Consider the following 18,312-nt stretch of genomic DNA (forward strand, 5'->3'; position numbering starts at 1 on the left):
GGAGCGGCGATTGGCTGCTCCTCCTGCTCCCTCTACCTGACTGGTGGAGAATCGTCGGGCGCGGTGGATTTTGGCAAATACGATTACAGGCTGTAGGTGGAGCCAGAGGAGTTGGATTTTGTCCTAAATTACTCATTTAATGTCTGACCATCAGAATATAGTGACAATTCCAGCAAATATGACTGAATAATTGTTACCAACTGAAGCTTTAAAGTCCCACTCCCGCGACCCTTTTCGGCCATTTTAAAACCAGCTCATTAGCCATGCACATTAGCAATGCACCTCTGGGGGGTGGGCGGAGACTGCGCTGCTCTGCACCCGCCCAGCCACCTCCTCGCACCCCACCCCCCCGCTTGCTGACAGCTGGACATTGTACAATTACAGATTCAGCGCGTTTAATGTAAAACTCCACACTGGGATTCGATCCCAGACTGGTGCATAGTCCTTGCTCACAGTGCAAGCTGCTCTACCAGGTGAGCTATACCTATTATACCTTGACAGCTACACCGAGCTGTGAAGGCTTTCACCTCTGAGCCAGATGCAGAGCGGGGCGGGAGCTTGTAGCACTAGTGCCCTCCCCTGGAGCTGTGACACCCTCAACTCCAGTCTCCCTGAAACTGCCAGTTTGCGTCTGCCATTGGTTCACAGCAGTTTGAAGGCAGAAAAACTCTGAAATGCAATTTTGCACTTCCTTCTCTGCTGATAAGTGCTCTAACACAAGAAAAATGCCACAGGAACATGTGAAAAGCTCAAAAAACACGCTTTTCACGGGAGTGGGTCTTTAAAGTGTATTCTCGGTCTGAGTTCAGGTCAATTTCTCTTTAAAAGGTCCTGAATGACACTGAGGGTTGTGGATCATGTAAACACAAGCAGTGGCCTCCACCCATCATGGGCCTCAGTTGCCATGGAGGAAGTGTCAGGTGTTTAAAACCATATGAGCCCTATGATTGGATGATTCTTGCCTAAAAGCACCTTGGGAGTTGTTTATTTAACGCCTTCCTTTATGTTTATGTGTCCACAAGCTTGTAGCTTTCACTTTCAATCAAAGAAGCAGATATTTCATTTGCTAATCCTTTGACCTGTGATTGAAGCAGGAGACTTTTTTGTTGATTCAATCTCTGAGTCACCAACACCTTCAATGGGAAACAGGCACTTCACAGCTGATTCACAAGAGACATTGAGGCACAAAACAGTAAAACCTCAACTTGTCACTTTTTATTTACTCTTGTATTAATCCAAAATCTTATTTGCCCTGCTAATAAGTGATTAACATGTCAAACCTTTCTGGCTGTTACGCAAAGCTAAGATGCTAACATAATATATTTCAGTCACGTCTGAAGAAACTCTTCTTTTATAGACTCGGTTGTGAGGCGGAAACACAGTCACCACTCACCAGTTTGATTTACTGGACAAGCTGTAAAAATGTGGATGGGAAAATGTTCATCTTTCAATACCTGCCTCTAAAGTGCCTCAAAGCAAGGCACTGAACACACAGCAGCTCAGGACACACAGGACCAGAGTGTGAGGTCGCAGTGGTCAGATATGAATTTACAGTTTTGTATTTGTGCCTGAGGAAAATATAGACTCAGCGAAAAAAAGATAATGTCTAAAAAACAAAAGAAAAAGAAAACGTTACCATTTAAAAGTCATGAAGAAACCGATCAGTCTTAACATTAAAACAGGTGCCTGGTTTTTAGTGTTGTGTAAATCAGTTTCCTTGATTCTGAGTCATTAGTAATTTGATTTGAAAAGTAATTTGCAGTTTCAATTATTCCCCTCCCTGCACGGCTTCACTCAACATACAGTCAAAAACATACAGAGATCAGTCACAACATTAAAAGCACTCACCTGTTTTAATGTCATGGCTGATCGGTGTGTATGTAAAGGAAAAAGTAACAGACCTAAAGGATTTTTTCTTTTTCGCAGATGTCGGTGTAAGGAAAAGTAGTGTATGAAGAACAGTGCAGATCTGTACAGCAGTGCACAGAGCAGGATGTCATCTGTTATCATGTCACTGGGCTTGTCAGGGAAAAGGCTTTAGTGTAATGGAGCTTTCAGAGTCTGTATAAAATCCTGCCAGGAGGAATCACAGCTCAGGTCTTTGGACCAGGCAGAGGAGGGATCGGTCGGGCTTTCCCACACGAGAGAGGCTTTAAGGATTTGGATCGTCCCGGCCTGTCTGCATCCTCTCAGTCTTCATCATAAAAATGGTAAATACAATTCACCAACTGCTGCATTTAGCAACACAAAGCCAACCATTAAAACCCACAGAGGGCTAAACTGTATTGTTTGAAGTGTTGACACAAAAAAGCGATCTTAAAGAGCGCAGAGCTACGGTGTTTCTGTGCTGTGAAACCCGAGTCGAGCTGCTTCAGTCATGACGGAGGCCTGCTGCTGACTGCACACGCACACTGAGAGGGAAATTCACTGAACATGAAGAGATGCATGGTGGGAGAACAAGCGGAGAGAACACAATGGAGAGCTAACTATTACCCAGCCGCTCCAACAAATGTGATTCTACATCTTCTGTTACAGTGAGTGAACCTACTGTTCAGCGCCAAACACCAATCAGCTGCTCCACAGAGAAGCTGAAGGAGAGATCCCAACCTTTGTGAGCGGGACTGAGCTAACATTCAAGTGGAAGAAGATTAATAATAATAATAGTCTCACTCCTGGATGTGTCTACAGGTAGTGGAGGGAAGCCCAGGTCCCTGAATGTGCAGCGGTTAAACAGAAACTGAGGGCTGAACAGAAGCCAGTAATAAAATACAGCATAGTGGCTTTTTATTTTTGAGAAATTCATTTCTGAAATATTAGTTAAAGGCCCCATGTTGTACACTTTTTCAGAGTTTTATTTGAACATTTGATATCCCTCCGAAGGTGTATTTGCGGTTTTGAGTATACCTTTGGTCAGCTCAATATTTTTTCTTTTTCAGTTTGTTTATTTTTTTCCCTGAGGTATTTCATATGTTCAACCTTGTTAGCTCATCTACGGGATGAAAGCGGAGGCTAAAGCAGAGACAGAGCAGGTGAGTCTACTGTAGATGGGCAATGCCAGGCAATGTAATGCTGAGGGTAGTGAGGAGGTCCTGTCTGCTTGTGTTAAAGGGAAAGTTTCTACAAAATATACAGTATGTACACAGTACACTTCTCCATTTATGATCGGTTTGATGCATGGGACAGTATTTATGTTCCCTATCATGAAAAAAACAACAAAAATCACAATTTTTACAACATTAGTGCCACTACAAAGTATTCAAAACAGGTGGGTAGTCCAAAAGTTATGGGTTCGATCCCCTGGTGCTTCTCTTCCTTTCTTTTTTTTCTGTGTGGGTTCTCCTCCCACTTTTAACACATGTGCATTAGGTTTATTGGTGACTCTAAATCACCCGTGAATGTGAGTGTGTATGGTTGTCTCTACATGTCGGTCCAGGGTCAACCCCGTCCTCTAACTATGTCAGATGGGATTGGCTCCAGCAACCCTATGATATAACCAATAGAATAGATGGATGAAAATTGTGATACTGGTGTGTATCGTTGAGTGAACATCAGTCAGTTCAGTGTAAAGAAATTCACAGTTTCATAACAAGAGATCAACAAAAAACTGATATCATGTCTGTCGAATAAATATTTTCCATGGGAACAAACAACTTCCTCAATAGTTTTGATCAAAATGAATAATTAGATTTCAGTTGGCAAAACAATGTATATCTGAATACAAACTCGGCACAACTACCACAAACTGAATGTTATCTTAGAGCTTTTGTCTCCAGCTCCGTTTTTCTGGTGAGTAAATTAAACAGTTCTTTCAAGGGAACAGCCTCATAAAGTATAAATAAATCACAAGGCTCATAAAACAAACTGTTTCCAAAATAAATCAATGTTAGAATAATGAAATCCAAAAGGAAGATGTGAAAGTAAAAAAAAAAAAGAAGAAGGTAAAAATCCTTCACTTGTAGTCAGCCAGCCGTGATAATAATAATAAGTCATCAGCTAAAGCAGCATCGTTCAGATTATTTGTATTAGACTCAGTCTTTGCTGCTGAGGGACCTGTACATGACTCAGACCGTCTCTCTGCAGTTTAACCTGCTCTGACTGGTTCGCTGTCGAAGCCTTGATGCTCTGCCCACCTGTCCCCCCGAGGATGACGGGCAGGTGGACACGTGCACAGGTTCACGCTCTGCAGCGATGACTTCATGTCCGAGCTCCCGTCACAGCGTGGCAGATGTCAAAACGTTACGCACGCGTCATGATTGACATTTCTTGACACCTCCCTGCAGGCTCGGGCGTCATCTTCCACCTTTTCCCTTCTGCACCATCTTAAATGTTTTATCTCTCTCAGCTGGGTGCTCTGTCTCCTCTGTCTCTGCCTGCCTGCCTTGGTTTTCTGATGTGTATGAGTTAAACCTGTGTGTGTGTGTGTCTGTGTGTGTGTGTGTGTGTGTGTGTGTGCGACTCGACAGTGAATTTCTGAAAGTACAAACTGTGATTTGGGTTTGAAATGCTCTGATGACTGACTGACCTTTGGTTACACCCTGCCAGCTCTGCACTGAGTTATTTTTGAGCTGCTCCGAGTTTCAGATCTCTCCGCTGTTAAAACAGTGTCACAAGTCCCAGCATACAAAACAGAGAGAGTGCATGTTAATCTCTGCCTAAGTGTGTGTGTGTGTGTGTGTGGTGCCTGGGAGAGGCCTGCACACAATCCTATATTAAATCTTTGCAACGCTGCAGCAAACATTAGAGCAGTTTTATTACAGACATTCAAATCTCGCCTCTAATCCGTGGAAACTTTCAGGTTCAAACGTCTCAATCTGTAAATGTGATGATAAGTCAAGCAACATTTACATTAGACATTCAAACTCATTTAGAGCCATGCTTTACAACCTTAACAGCTCCATAATAGAAGCCCAATCACTCAGCTGGTGTCACACATTTGGTTTCGTCTTCCAGCATCTTCTCTTTTTGTCCTCCCCCTCTCCTTTTTCTGGTCCTACAATCATCTGTCCTCTCTCATGTCCCCTCTTTGACACTGGTGCTTTTTTATTGTAACCACGTTTGGCCCTGTCCTAGTAACCACCACAACCACCACCACCACCACCACCCCGGTGATTTCCCTGCTGGGGGAAAAAAAAAGAAGAGCGAGAAAGAGATATTGATGAAAAAGTGTATAGTTTAGACGTGGCACTGCATATTTAGCCAAACAGAAATCCAAACGCAATGAGGCCGTTTATTTCCCCCTGTGGTGTTTAAAGCAGCAGAGAAACACTTCAATTCAACACAAGATTCACTAAGTCGAAGGGAGACTGCAGAGTGTAGACTCATTTGTTCTCCGTCCCATGGGGAAAAGATTTGCTCTACAACTATTAACTGAAAAGGAAAATTACCTCGGCTATTTTGATAATCGATTCATCGTTCAGGTCATTTTTTAAAAAGCACAAACATTCACTGGTTCTCGGCTGCTCAGGTGCGAGGATGTGATGCTTCATCTCATCTCCTGGACATCTGAACAAAACTCCTTTGACTGTGGTAAATTATAACATCCAAACTATTGATCAAGAAAATAACCAGTGGATGAAATTGAAAATATTCATTAGTTGCAGCCTTAAGATGTTGCAGACATACGGAAAGTTTCCATTTGATTCAACCTAATTTGAATTTACAGCTTGAACGTTACTGTGCATATTTTGAAGTGCCAGGTTGTCACAGGAACATAATGTGATGTGTATTGTGAGGAGAAGATGTACATTAAAATGCAGTTTGCCAGTATGAGCTACAAGACCATTATGTAAATAAGATGCTGCACAGAAAAGACGACGGGGTGGCCTTATTAAGAGGTGGGGGCAGCGAGTAGTAAGTGAAGCCGTGTGATGTGTTTGTGCTTCCAGACATCGCAGCCATTATGAGCTACAGATATAAACAGGAGCCATCAGAGAAAGAGGGAGCAGAGGCTGTTGTTAGATGTTCCTGTCACTCAGATATTAACAGGATATTGGACGGCGGTGAGGGGCTGCGCAGTGTCCCCCTAAGAGACGGAGAAGCAGAGATGGAGGCAGGATATGGAGGGTGGAGCTGTCACGCTGCTTTTTTATATACAGCACTGCAGGGAAAACAGCAAGACAGCACAAAAAGTGGATATACTGTTGGAGAAGAGAGCAGGCAGTAATTTCAGTGAAACTTTTTTTTTACGCTCGCGCACACACACATAACACGACGACCGAGTCTCTTCTGCATCGCATCATTAATCAGGATGTGGCTGCTGATCCTGGTACTGACGTCAAAGTTTGGTTCACGCAGAGGTGGATATAGAATCGCAGACAGATAATTACTGAGCCGTGCTCATTGTACATGATTATATCCTTAAGGGCAATTAAATGCTTCGCCTCTTATCTCTCTGACAGTACTCCAGGATCACTTCTATATAAACACTCTGAAATAACTCGAGAGGTTCCACAGGGGTCGGTCTTAGGACCACTAAGTTTCTTAACTATGGTGGTGTAATGAAGAGGCTTCTTCTCCTATCCTGTCCAAAATAAAGACAAAAGGCTATGAGGTGAATCTGCGGGAGGAGAGAACATGATATATCAGTTTCACAGTCCTCAGACTGACCGTCTGTCAGTTTCTGTGCAGATTTAAAAATTCTGTTTTCCTGTCAAAGCTTCACGGTATTGCAACACATAGTGAGGCAACTTGAAGCTCAGACCTCAGAGTGCACAGAGCTGCTATGTCAGGACTGAGCTCACTGGTCGGTCACAACAATATGTGATCAAGTCATGGAAAATAGAGTCAAACTCTGTGTGAAACACTGTGCAATCATTATAGCAATACACCAAGAGGCAATCATGCCTGGATTTTATGGGGAACAGGTGACAGCACTGTGATTGGTTTATTGTAAATTAATATTAAAGAGGCTAAGAACAAAACTCTTGAATCATGCACCTGCTGCAGCAACAGTTTTTTTTTCTGTAGTTGAAATGATAAGAGAGATATGAACACATCCTGAACACACTTACTCCACCTGCTTCAGAGCCCTTTATAATATCCACCGTGACCTTGTGTCATGGCCATTCATCATTATTATTACTACTGCTGCATATTTCATTAAATAAATGAATAAAATACAGTCATAATAATGATTACTACCTCTAATTTGTGTCTTTCGTCATACAGAGGATCTGAATACTCCACGGTCAGAGACACGAAGGCTGCAACACTGGATTCAAAGAGTTCAAGGCTCAAATATTAAAATACTGCAAAAGCTTTTCGAGACTCATGATGCCAAAGTGTAAAGATTATGTCTGGGAAGTGGTTACATGTTACAGCTGAGCGTCAGTGCTATAGTGCAACTTTTCAAAAGGAAGTTGAGCACATGCTGAGCAGATACTATCACTGCCTGGATTATGGCACTCAGCTGACAGCTCAGGTGAGTTTCCCTGCTTCCAGCACAGTGACCCACCTTCTTTTAATGCGAGGAGTGAATCCTAAAGATGTTTTTTTCTCTGAGTCAGGACAAAGCTCTTTGCTTTCCTCTGTTTTCTGTCTTTATCCTCCCTCTCTGCTCTTCTCCTCTCATCTTCATCGATTCACTCTTTCTTTCTGATCTATGGTTCCTGGTGTCCTGCCGATGAGAGGAGCAGGAGGCTCCAGCTCGACAGCCTCCTTATTCAATAAGACAGTTCTCTCTCTCTTTCTATCTCTCTCTCTCTTTCTCTCCTCCACTGGATAACGAGGGAGCTCGTTGTAAGCAAAGATGATGCCGCTCAATACGGCTGCTATGTGGACTCCATGTCTGTGCAATGATAACAACACAGGCTGAGAACTATACTTCAAACAGTGCTGCATTATAGGTCACTTGTAGTATTTTCACCTCTGTAGTCCTTTTCCTTGGATCAAAGCAGTAAATGGTGCTTTGGTGCATTTCAGCCCTTTGAAAATACACAGGCTTACAGCAGAAAGTGAAATTACTTAGAAAGAACCTAAAGACTCTGACAGAACAACTTAAGTGTGTCAGTATTAAATTCATGTCCGTCTGTATAATGGATGTATTTGTGATATATGATATAACTCTAATACTCTTTTAATATGAAGCTACAACCAGTTACTTCTCAGGTGGTGTTACAACCCAGCAGGGGTGCAGAGGTAAGCAACATAAATCCATTTAATCTTGTTTACAAAAGCTTCTTTTGTTCACAGAACAAATGGTTTACTTAAAGCTAAAAGAAATAATTCAATAGTCCAACAACAGAAAGAAAACAAAGAGGAGGCCGAGCAGCGGGTGGCACCAAATGATCCAAGTAATGAACCAAACAAAACAAAACTGCTCACCCCAACAAGGCCAACTGGTGAGCAAGGTGGTGGTTGTATCGTTATAGAAATACAAAGAACTTCCTGCAAGAATAGCTTGAAAGATAAGGAGTCCACCGGCATGTTTCTCGGTTCTCTACACTTGATTTCCCTGCACTTTGAAGTGGATCATCTCTCTCATGCCTCTGATGCCTCAGCTGTAAGCTCTGCACTTGTCTTTCACCTTTGTCACACTGAGGAAAAATAAAAACAGTTTCTGGTTTAAATGTTGTTCTTCACATCTGCTCTAAAAGAAAGTGAGAGAGAAAATATAATATCCCCTTTTTTTCCCCCATGAGGCTCTTATCCAGTTACATTAAAGACCTTTCAGAAACAAAATAGTCTCCAACGCAAACTAATACCAGAAGCAAACGAAGATAAAGTAACGTAAATTCAGCCTGTGCTATCAGCAAACAGATAGCTCCATGGATGGATGCCATTAGGATTTTATCTGCGTTGCTCTTCCTATCGGTTCTTTATTATTACTGTGCAAGAAAAAAAATATATATATATTCAGATATTCAGAACATAAGCTGAATTAACCCTTTTTAACCCTGAGTGAGTGAATTCATAAATAAAGTACAGTCTATTTTGCTGCTGATGGCGATTCATCGTTGTCCAGGTAAGATGGGGGAGGGCTGCCAGAATTTAATATACTAGACTAATTAGGCTAAACAGTCCGAATACAGACAGTCAGCTATAGTTTTAGCTTGGTCATAACAATTTCCTTTTAGCCTAACAAGCTCATTACAGCTAAAACACAGCAGCAGTGGATGGAGGCTGCAGGCGAAGCTGGGAATATTGATTTTCTTCAGATGTGTGCTTGTTGAACAGGTGCTCTGATAAATTAGTCTCATTAGCTTTTTACTCAAAATGGTTTTATTGCACTTACAGTAATGAGCATAGATGTAACTTATTGCACTGTAACCTTGATGTGTGTGTTTGCTTGTGTGTGCATGCATCTGTTGGACCATGATGCACTTATTTCTCTTCCTGTTTTCTTTTTTTTTCTTTCCATGACTGATAAAAGAACCAGCCAGGTTGTCATCCCTAGACGTTACGCATGAGGAACGAGAAAGGCCTGAGCGCTGGAGTGACTCAGAGACCTTGTCTTCTGACAGATGCCTCACACAAACACTGAAGTGAGGTGAAGTGGCAGCGTTCATGTCCCTGAACCACCTCTCCACCAGACAGCCTGGCCTGCCACCTGATGAGCAGAAGGCGGGCTAATTAGCCAATGAGTGCCATCAAAAGGCCAACCTGCGAGGCGGCGGAATCGCTCTATTATGGATGAGACGTGCCTCAGGAAACCCTGTCGGCATAGCAACACGCTGGCGGTGTGCAGCGGGCGGCTGATCGGCTGATGGGGAGTTCAACCCCTCCAGGTCACAGGGACCAGGCCTGCAGATCATGCGGTGACAGAGGGTTGACAGGGCAGGTTAACTTAAAAAAAAAACCTTTGCTGACAAAGTCAAAGGAGCTTTGATGAAACCAGTGACCCAAGTGACTTACACCAGAGGGGAAGGGGCCCACTGAGGGGTCAGGGTCATCCATACGGACTGTACATACATTTAGAATGAATAAAAGAATAAACCCATCAGCTATGGGTACTGTAGCAGACGACAGTGAGTTTCATCCACGTGCCAAAACTGCAAATTTTCACTTCAACTTCAGGATGTTTCACAGTAGTTCAACAGATGTGGTCACACTAGGACATTTGCCACCAGTTACACAGATGTGTTTACTCTACAGCCTCTTTTCCAGTGGTCAAAAAACCTGCTAGGGCTTGCTGATTTCCTGCATCTATCATTCATAGACACTGTAGACTGAGCTGCCACCTGCACCTGCACCCTGCTTCAAAAAGACAACAAAGGAGTGAGTGCAACCTCAGAATAAGTTTTAAAAACACAGTCACCTTCTCATGCAGAAGCGCCAACAATTATACAGGAGCAACAACTAAAGGAGTGGGCATATGTATGTGTGTACAAGGGGTTAAAGCAGAAGTAAGCGATATTTTTGTGTTAATATAAGTCTTAAATAGTTATATCTTCCGACAACAATCACTTACATAGAGTGTTTCGACCGAAACACGGGTCTCTCAGTCACTCTGCTCTGCTCTGAGCCGAGGAGAAAACTTTTCTTGTATCCCACAAATTTTATCCAATGAGGAGAGAGAACGACATGAAGGGTTGTGTGTGCAGCTAAGGGGTGCGCCTGAATGTGGTGACGTAGGGACGACAGGATAGATCCATGACGAGGGCGGGGGCTGCTAACTCCATCGGTTGACAAGACGTTATGGTGAGTTCAAGGCAACTTGTAGCTCGTGTTTTTCTGACCTGTGAAGTCGTACCAGTTCGATCTGGTACGAGTTCACGGGTCGGAAGTTACGAGTGGCCGTTATAGTGACTTTCACAGGCAACAGGTCGGAAAAACACGATTTACGGGTTGCCTGGAACGCTACAAAGTCGTAAGTCGTGACTTGAAGCCGTAATTTACGGTTTCAAAAGCCTACCTGGAACGCAGCATTAGCCAAAACGACCGGATCGCTTACTTCTGCTTTAACCAGCTTTTATTAGTAGCTTAAAGGGACAGTTCAACATTTTGGCAAATTGCTCCATTGCCATAATCCCTAAAGTTTTAGTTTGCCTCGAAAACAAGGGAGGGAAACCAAGAAATACCATTAGCTCTGAGCATCTTGCGGCTCTGCTCCGCCATTCTAAAAATAGCTTGCACCGACAATTAAAGATAACGAACCTACTCCTAAGACTATAGGGATTATGGCAATGGGCCAATTAAAGAACACACACTTACACCTGCTAATTTTTGTGGTATAATAAATGTCATGGGTTAAGTGCTGGCAGAACAGAGATTTTGCCTCTAGGCTGCACGATGCCACCAGACTCCTTTGCTATGGGCAAGTTCCTGTCAGCGCTGGCCACGGACACTGAAAATCCTGCTGCTTCCATTCTTCTCATCTAATCAGTGACTGCCTTGCACCCAGGGAGGCTGAGTGAATACAATTAGCCCCCTGCTAGGGCAGAAAATCAGCAGAAGACGACCTTGCCCCAAGTCCTTTTTTCTACCACAAATAACAGCTCAACTAATTAGTACAAACTTCAAGTTGAAGAAGAAATCACACTTTAATCTTTCCAGCTGTGGTATTTATCAAGAATAGCGAATAATAGAATAGCGTAGATCTAATTTCCAGGGGGTGCTGTGGTTATGGAGCATTTATTCAAGAAAACTTTAACTCATCCAGGCCATGCAGTATTTTTTACTACAAGACGAAACAGAAAGGGAGGTGGCACGAGGTGTTGGGGGGTTTAAAGTGGATCTATCTGACCAGTAGCAGAGTTGGGAGCCGGCAGCTGGGAGCTCTCGGTCCAAGCGACTTGTGGGAACATGATCCCGGCCTCTTGGGAAAGCCTGCGGCGTCAGACCACCCTGAATTATTCATCGGTTACACGCTGAACCACTGGCGAGTGTGCCAGGGTCGTCAAGGCAACCACAGCCCTCCTGCCCACACCAGTAACCACAAACCCACACACATTGCACGCACACTTTTAAAACTGCTGGACTTTAAATTCATGCTGTTAATTCTGCATTTGCATGAGACTCTGCACCACTTTTAACAACAACACCACCAACACAACCATCAGCTGCACCTCATGACCCAGATGCAACGTGATGATTGCACACATACACATGCACACACTATAGAAATGCTTTATGCATGCAATGTTCACCGTTTCAGTGGCCCCATTAGGACAAAAGGTCACAAAAATGTCAGCCAAAAAGGTCACGGCGTGATGATGCACGCTGCTCCAAACAGTGGAGAATCTGTGGGGCTTCTCCTGCGCATTTTGATGACTTGAGATGTTGAAGAACGACAAAAGAAATCTCAGGATCCTGACGTCTGACATCAGCTGATGGTTCATAGTCCGTCTCAATTTGGGATGCACTGCGATCACGTATTCATGAGCTGCTATGTGATTGCACTGTAGAAGACAGATTGCAATTATAGATTGTAACAGTTGCTATGACTCACAAAAAGGAGTCGTGTAAAAATAAACACACACACATATATATTTCTGTCGACAGCTTAATTGACAGCTTCACATGTGATCCTCTGCTGGTATCACCTAATGCTGCAGTTTTCAGTTACACTGAAGATTTAACAGCTCGGTAAGCTGTGAGAAGACAAAGAAACATCAGAGAGAGGCATTCAGAACAAAAACAAGAGGCTTCAGGTGTGTATGTGTGTGTGTTTGTGAGATTATGAATCATTTAGGTCAGTGCGGGTGTTGTTGTATGTCTCTAGGATTGGGTGAACAGACTGACACAGACACCCCAGTGGCTCAGAAATCTGCTCTCTTACCAAAGCCAAATGACGTCAAGAAAAGCTGTGTGTGCAAATGTGTGTTTGGATTCTTGCGATCCATATGATTGCTCAGTGAGAAAGGAGGCCGAAGCACAAAAAAAAAGTATAAACACACTCATAAATACGCCTGCGTGCACTCAGACACAGTGGGTGAGCTCATACATACAAAGTGTATATGTAGGAGGAACTATGGCTGCACAGAAACACCAACAGATTCTGTTTTGTTGTAGGTGAGGGTGGCATTTTTTGGAAAATAGAAGAATAATATTCCCATGTTAATATGAAAGAACGTCTGGGAGGCAACGCTGGGAAAAACACTGGGCTGCAAAGGAAGTGATGCATTATTACTTTGGGGTTATTCTGGACAATTGTGTGGAGTAGTTAAGTAGTTAATATCAGGGCTGATAACAAGCAAGGCATGGCAAAGAAAGGAACATTCAAACTTCATTAAGAGAAAGTTCAAGTGAAAACACACCAAAGCACCCATGTACACTGTTTGACTGCCAAGCCATTTCTGGGAAAAGCAGCAGGAAAACAGCATGCCAGCGAGCGCTTATCACCAAAAATAGCAAATCAGATCTTTCGGATTGATTAAACACAGTTTTGAATTAGGTGCAGTTAAATTTCAGCACAAATGAAAGTCCTGACTTTGGTCTGGTGACCTACAGGACTGTGGATACCAGCAGCTACAGAGCTGAGGGCAGCAAAGCCACTGGCCCGTGATAAATATGACACACACACCCACACACACACACACCACTCAGAGGCTGAGCATGCCAACTGGTAACCTGAGGTGTGACAGGAATGAAGCTTACCATTCTCCACATAGCGACAACAGCGCAGAGCGAGTTTGCTTTGGCTCGTTGCTGAAGCAGCATCAGTAGTTACAGTGGAAGCAGAACTTAAACCCGGCGTATTAACGACAGCATGTTCCTCATTTATAAATACACACACGAAAACTAATGTTCATGCAGCGAGCTCTGTTGGTTTGTCCTCAACTGTGCAGAGTCATTAAAAAAGGAATAGGTCACATTAGCTTAGTTTTGCATGAAGAGTGGAAACAGAGGAAGAGCTAACCTGGCTGTGTCTCCAGTTTGAAGCCAAAAAAAAAAAAAGTAGCAGCATAGCAACAACTCCAACACTCACTAATGAACAGGTTACATCACCGTTGTTTCATTTGCACACAAACTAACATATGGCTTTAAAAAAATACAGGAGAAATTAGCTGCTGGGAAATGTAGTTTTGAGGTAAAAGCAGAACCAGAGCAGCTGCTTCTCTCTTTGTGCTGTAAGATAAACTGAGATCTGCTGCCTGAAGCCGTGTTGTGAAAACAAAACCACAGTGTAAGCATTTATATTTCCTCCGGCTACTTCAGTGCCAGCATACATCATTAAATTATCATTTTAGTAATCAATACTATGACTGCATGCAGGGAGATGCCACACTATCTATAAATGCACAAGTGCACAATCCAGTGCTTTTATCTCCAGTGCCAGTTCTCACAGCTGCTTCTCTAAACTCTAAACAATAGATCCAAATCTACTGCAGGCAGGTAATACACACCGACTGTGTTTAAGTGCCTCACACAACCTCACATCAAATCAAACTATCACACTTGTTTCCAGCTTCTACAGATCAAGGATTCAACACGGTTTCCAGTCGTTTGTTGTGGCGAACTTGGCAAAAAACAAAAAGCAAACGGTTTGATTCGTTTTCATTTCATCAGTTTGGATCTAAACAACATGTTGCTTCATTTATTTAAAAAAAAAAAAACATCCTTATTGACAGAAACACATGGTGATGTCTGAAACAGGGTGCATGTGTGAACAGATGGGAGTACACTGCACTCTCTTTGTCTCACAGTAGATTACGTCTGTGCTTTGTCTCTGGTTAGCATACAGCAGAGGCATGATTCAAACACCTAATGTGATTCAGAGCGCAGCGCCGCACCTGATGCCTCTCTGTGAAACACTGAGTGTAACCAAGACAGTGCCATGCACAAGAGGCTCTGCTGCCTTCACAGTGCTGCTGCTGCTGCTGCTGCTGCTCTTGTTGTTATTGCTCTGTTACTGGAGAAACAACACCCAGGAGTCAAAGTATGAGACAGACTGATGTAGCTAAATCAACATAGGGTAAAGTCAATCCAAGTTCCAGCTATGCATTGGCCTCAACAAATGTTTATTTACCTTGAACTGAAACCTTATAGAGTTCATGTTTCATGTTTCATGTCATCACTGTCTGTCTGTAAAAACTCGGATAGCTGACAGTGTCAAATGCACACAAGAAAAAACTGCCTTAACACTGATTCCTTCTCTGTTAATTACTCTGTTATATAAAAACCTGCCCCAAAGCTGCACAGTCCACCTACACTCTGTGGCCCTACTGCTGAGAAAGCATTAAAACAGGACTTCACTGTCACAATGAATCGTTCGCATTTCATGCTAAATCAATATGCACTGGAACAGATAAGTTTCCTAAAAGACCAGTATAGGTAGTTGGCAGGTTTACGATGGCCGCCCACCTCACATCACACCTGCAATCTACAGGAAATACTCATCTCTCTCTCCATCATTCATCACCCTTTATTCACTGCAGCAGTGTAAGTGCACAGGGACAAACACACACATATACACACACAGTTATTTCCAGTCCAGTTAAGTCCAGTAAGCAGCTCCAAGGAAATCAGCCCAGTCTCCAAAGGTTTTCCAGACCAGCAGCTGTTTACGACGTGGCAGACATACAGAGACGTTGGTCGTCCTCCTGCTGGCTGCACCATGCTCTGTAACTACAGCTCAGCCTGGACTGGACTGGACTGTGAAGCAGGACAAATGCACAGCAGCAACAGTGTCGACGGTACAGACCTGAGATCTGCCTCAGCCACCTCTGATCAGCGTTATACGGTGCAGTGCACTGCACTACGATTCGTTTTCACCACAGTCTCCCTCTTCTGGCTCCGATGGGAGAACAAGTTAAAGCCAACTTCACGCTCCAATCCTCCAAAGTTTTGAGCTCAATAGTTGTGGGTAGCAGGGGGTAAACATTAGTCACACACTCTGCAGGAGCTTTAACTGCCCTCAACCTCCCGTATACTCAAGACAACCACGATGGTTTAATTAGGGGTCATAAAAGTCTCACATTACAGTGAAAAGCCACTTTCTGCAAAGAAACGACCACTGACATGTGGAGGCTTCGACATCCTGCACACACACACACACGATCCCGACAGACAGCTGGGTCACAGTGATCACATGTGAAAACTCTTGTATTTCCTTGCAGGGAAATGCATTAACAAGTGTCTTAACATCACTGAGGAGAAGGGTGCCACCAACATCCCATCCCATGATGGCTTCACTCATACAGAAAGGTCCACAACTAGTTCCCAGCAAATAGGTCTCATTGAAAAGACAAAGAGTTTAGACTCAGATTGACTTACTACAGCTGTAACAAGCTGACAATAGGAAACAGCATCGACGAGAGCGCTGTGAGTGTAATTACATGAAGAGAGCAGCAGAGAAAAGCTTGGAGAAGAAAGAGGAGACGGCGGAGCTGGAGGAGGATAATTACATGCAAGTGAAGGGAAAGTGAAATAATCAATATGTTTTAAAGTACAACGGTGATGATGATACAAGTGCTACACTTTTATTGACATGGAGCATCGTGTCTTACTCCAGAGAACAAAGCTGGATCTTATTGATCAGCCATCGATTTTGGTGCTTCTGAGGAGAAAAAAAAGCTGCTCTTGCTTATTTTCAGGGACAAAACAGTCACCTAACATGTTCCAGTTTAAAACGAAGACACACCTGGAGACTATAAAACAACAACTTTCCCCGTGTTTTCTTCCGACTCTCTTCCTCTTTCTGTCATGTGAGCTCAGACGTTTTAACTGACTAACCTGTAGCATCTGGACTAAATCTGCTGCCCCTCTCGCCTTCCAAAGGGAACAGTGCAGCACGCCAAGTTTGCAAATCATGTGGAGACGTGGATGTAGGACGTGAACGACTGTCAGTAGATATGCCAGGATGTCCCTGTGTGGCGTCTGTGTTTGTGTGTGCGCAGCCAAGTGCGAGAGACAAGCGAGGGGGGCCGTGGGGTGCAGCTTCATGATATGCATTCAGCTTTGGCAAAACAGCACTGATTTAATCTACTCTATGTAAAAGAGTCAGATGTGCCCTTGATAACAAAATTTAAAAAAAAACTATTTTCTCAAGGGAGCGAGGTTTGTTTTAGTTCTGCAGAGACTTGAACCAAAGGCAAGAAGAATAAACATGGATTCTTTTCCATTGGGTTTAATGGAAAAAACACACTTTTGATAGTGCAATAAGGAGGGGGATAAGAAACCTTTATGAATACATCATGTGCCTACATTGTTGCTTGGGCCCCTCTGACCATGTGCTGCTTTTATTATAACAACACAAGTGATTCATCCTGGATGCTCTGGAGTGGAGGTTCCCTTAAAAAGAGATTTGTGTTGTTGACAATTGTACTTAAAGAAAACCGTGTGATTATAACACATAAACAATAAGATAGTGTGTGCATGATTGTGAGGTGAAGCTGTTGTTTTTGACACATGACAGGTCAGAGGAGCTCAGATCATCTCCAGCAGTGAGTGGTACCGTAGAAGAGGATGCAACTGAGCTGAGAGCATCTCACAAAGACGCTGTTGTTGTTTTTGTTGTTGTTGTTGAACACGCACTTAACGCTACACCGAGTCAGAGGTGTGTGTTTCTTTGGACATTAGACACCAGCGGGGATAATAATAATAATAATGACTGACGGGCCCGGGGAGGCTCCGGTACTCAAACCTCTTGGTCTCTGGCTCTCCCCCCTCGGTTCTTACCTCCACACTGAACGGCTGCTCCTCTCCGTTCACGGCACATAAAATCCACAGCACCAACTGCAAACACAGCGTCCCCACATAGCAGCTGTGCAGACATCTCCTGTTGCGGAGCGCCGGTAAAACCATAGTGGACCCGCTGCTGTCGCCTTCTGTCTCTCTCTCTCTCTCTCTCTCTCTCGCTTTCTCTCTGTGTTCGCGTTTATTTACAGTCGGTTCTCTCGCGGACGACGGGGCATAAATCCTACACGTTTAGCAGCAACATCGCTGGTTGTGTCGGTGTCTCTCAAGCAGGCGAGAGAGGACGAGGGGGAAGCGGGAGATGGAGCGGAGTCGGCTGCTCTCTCCGCGGTTTTCTGGAGCTTATCCCCCGGGGTTAGGAAGAAAAAAAAGGAGCTGCTGTTAACGCCTGTCAGCAGCCTCTCGGTCCCGCAGACCCCGGGTCAGTCCTCCGGTGCACCGGCCGTTGTTCCAAGCGGACGCGTCCAGCCCGATTTCTGCAGCGCGCGGCATAGCTGCCCGTTTTCTATCGTTTTTCCCACCGAGTGCGCATGTGCGCCCCGAGCGCCCCCACCCCACCTCCTTTTTCCAAATTCTCTCCAATAAAACCAGTGTGTCCGGTAAAACCAGTATGTCGTCGAGAACCAGTCTGTCCTCCTTTTTAACCAGTTTGTCCTGACAAACCAGTCTATCATGTAAAACCAGACAAACCGGCTGTGAACAGCTTCGAGATCCCCTTTATCATAATAAAAACAA

General features: G+C 43.9%; 1 protein-coding gene across 2 annotated transcripts in view; it reads right to left on the minus strand.

Moving 5' to 3' along the window:
• mmp16a (matrix metallopeptidase 16a (membrane-inserted)) overlaps nt 1-18,107 on the minus strand; it is a 75,374-nt gene extending 57,267 nt beyond the window's left edge. The window contains exon 1 of one of the 2 annotated variants that reach the window (XM_085764077.1): nt 17,560-18,107. In XM_085764077.1, the coding sequence (XP_085620203.1) occupies nt 17,560-17,685 (126 nt within the window). In that variant the 5' untranslated portion in view covers nt 17,686-18,107. The remainder of the gene's footprint in view (nt 1-17,559) is intronic. The other variant, XM_085764076.1, reaches the window with a different exon arrangement.
• Between the last annotated feature and the right edge of the window lie 205 nt (nt 18,108-18,312).

The sequence above is a fragment of the Trachurus japonicus genome, chromosome 20 (genome assembly GCF_045865225.1).
Source record: "Trachurus japonicus isolate A0001 chromosome 20, Traja_1.0".
Taxonomy (NCBI): Eukaryota; Metazoa; Chordata; class Actinopteri; order Carangiformes; family Carangidae; genus Trachurus; species Trachurus japonicus.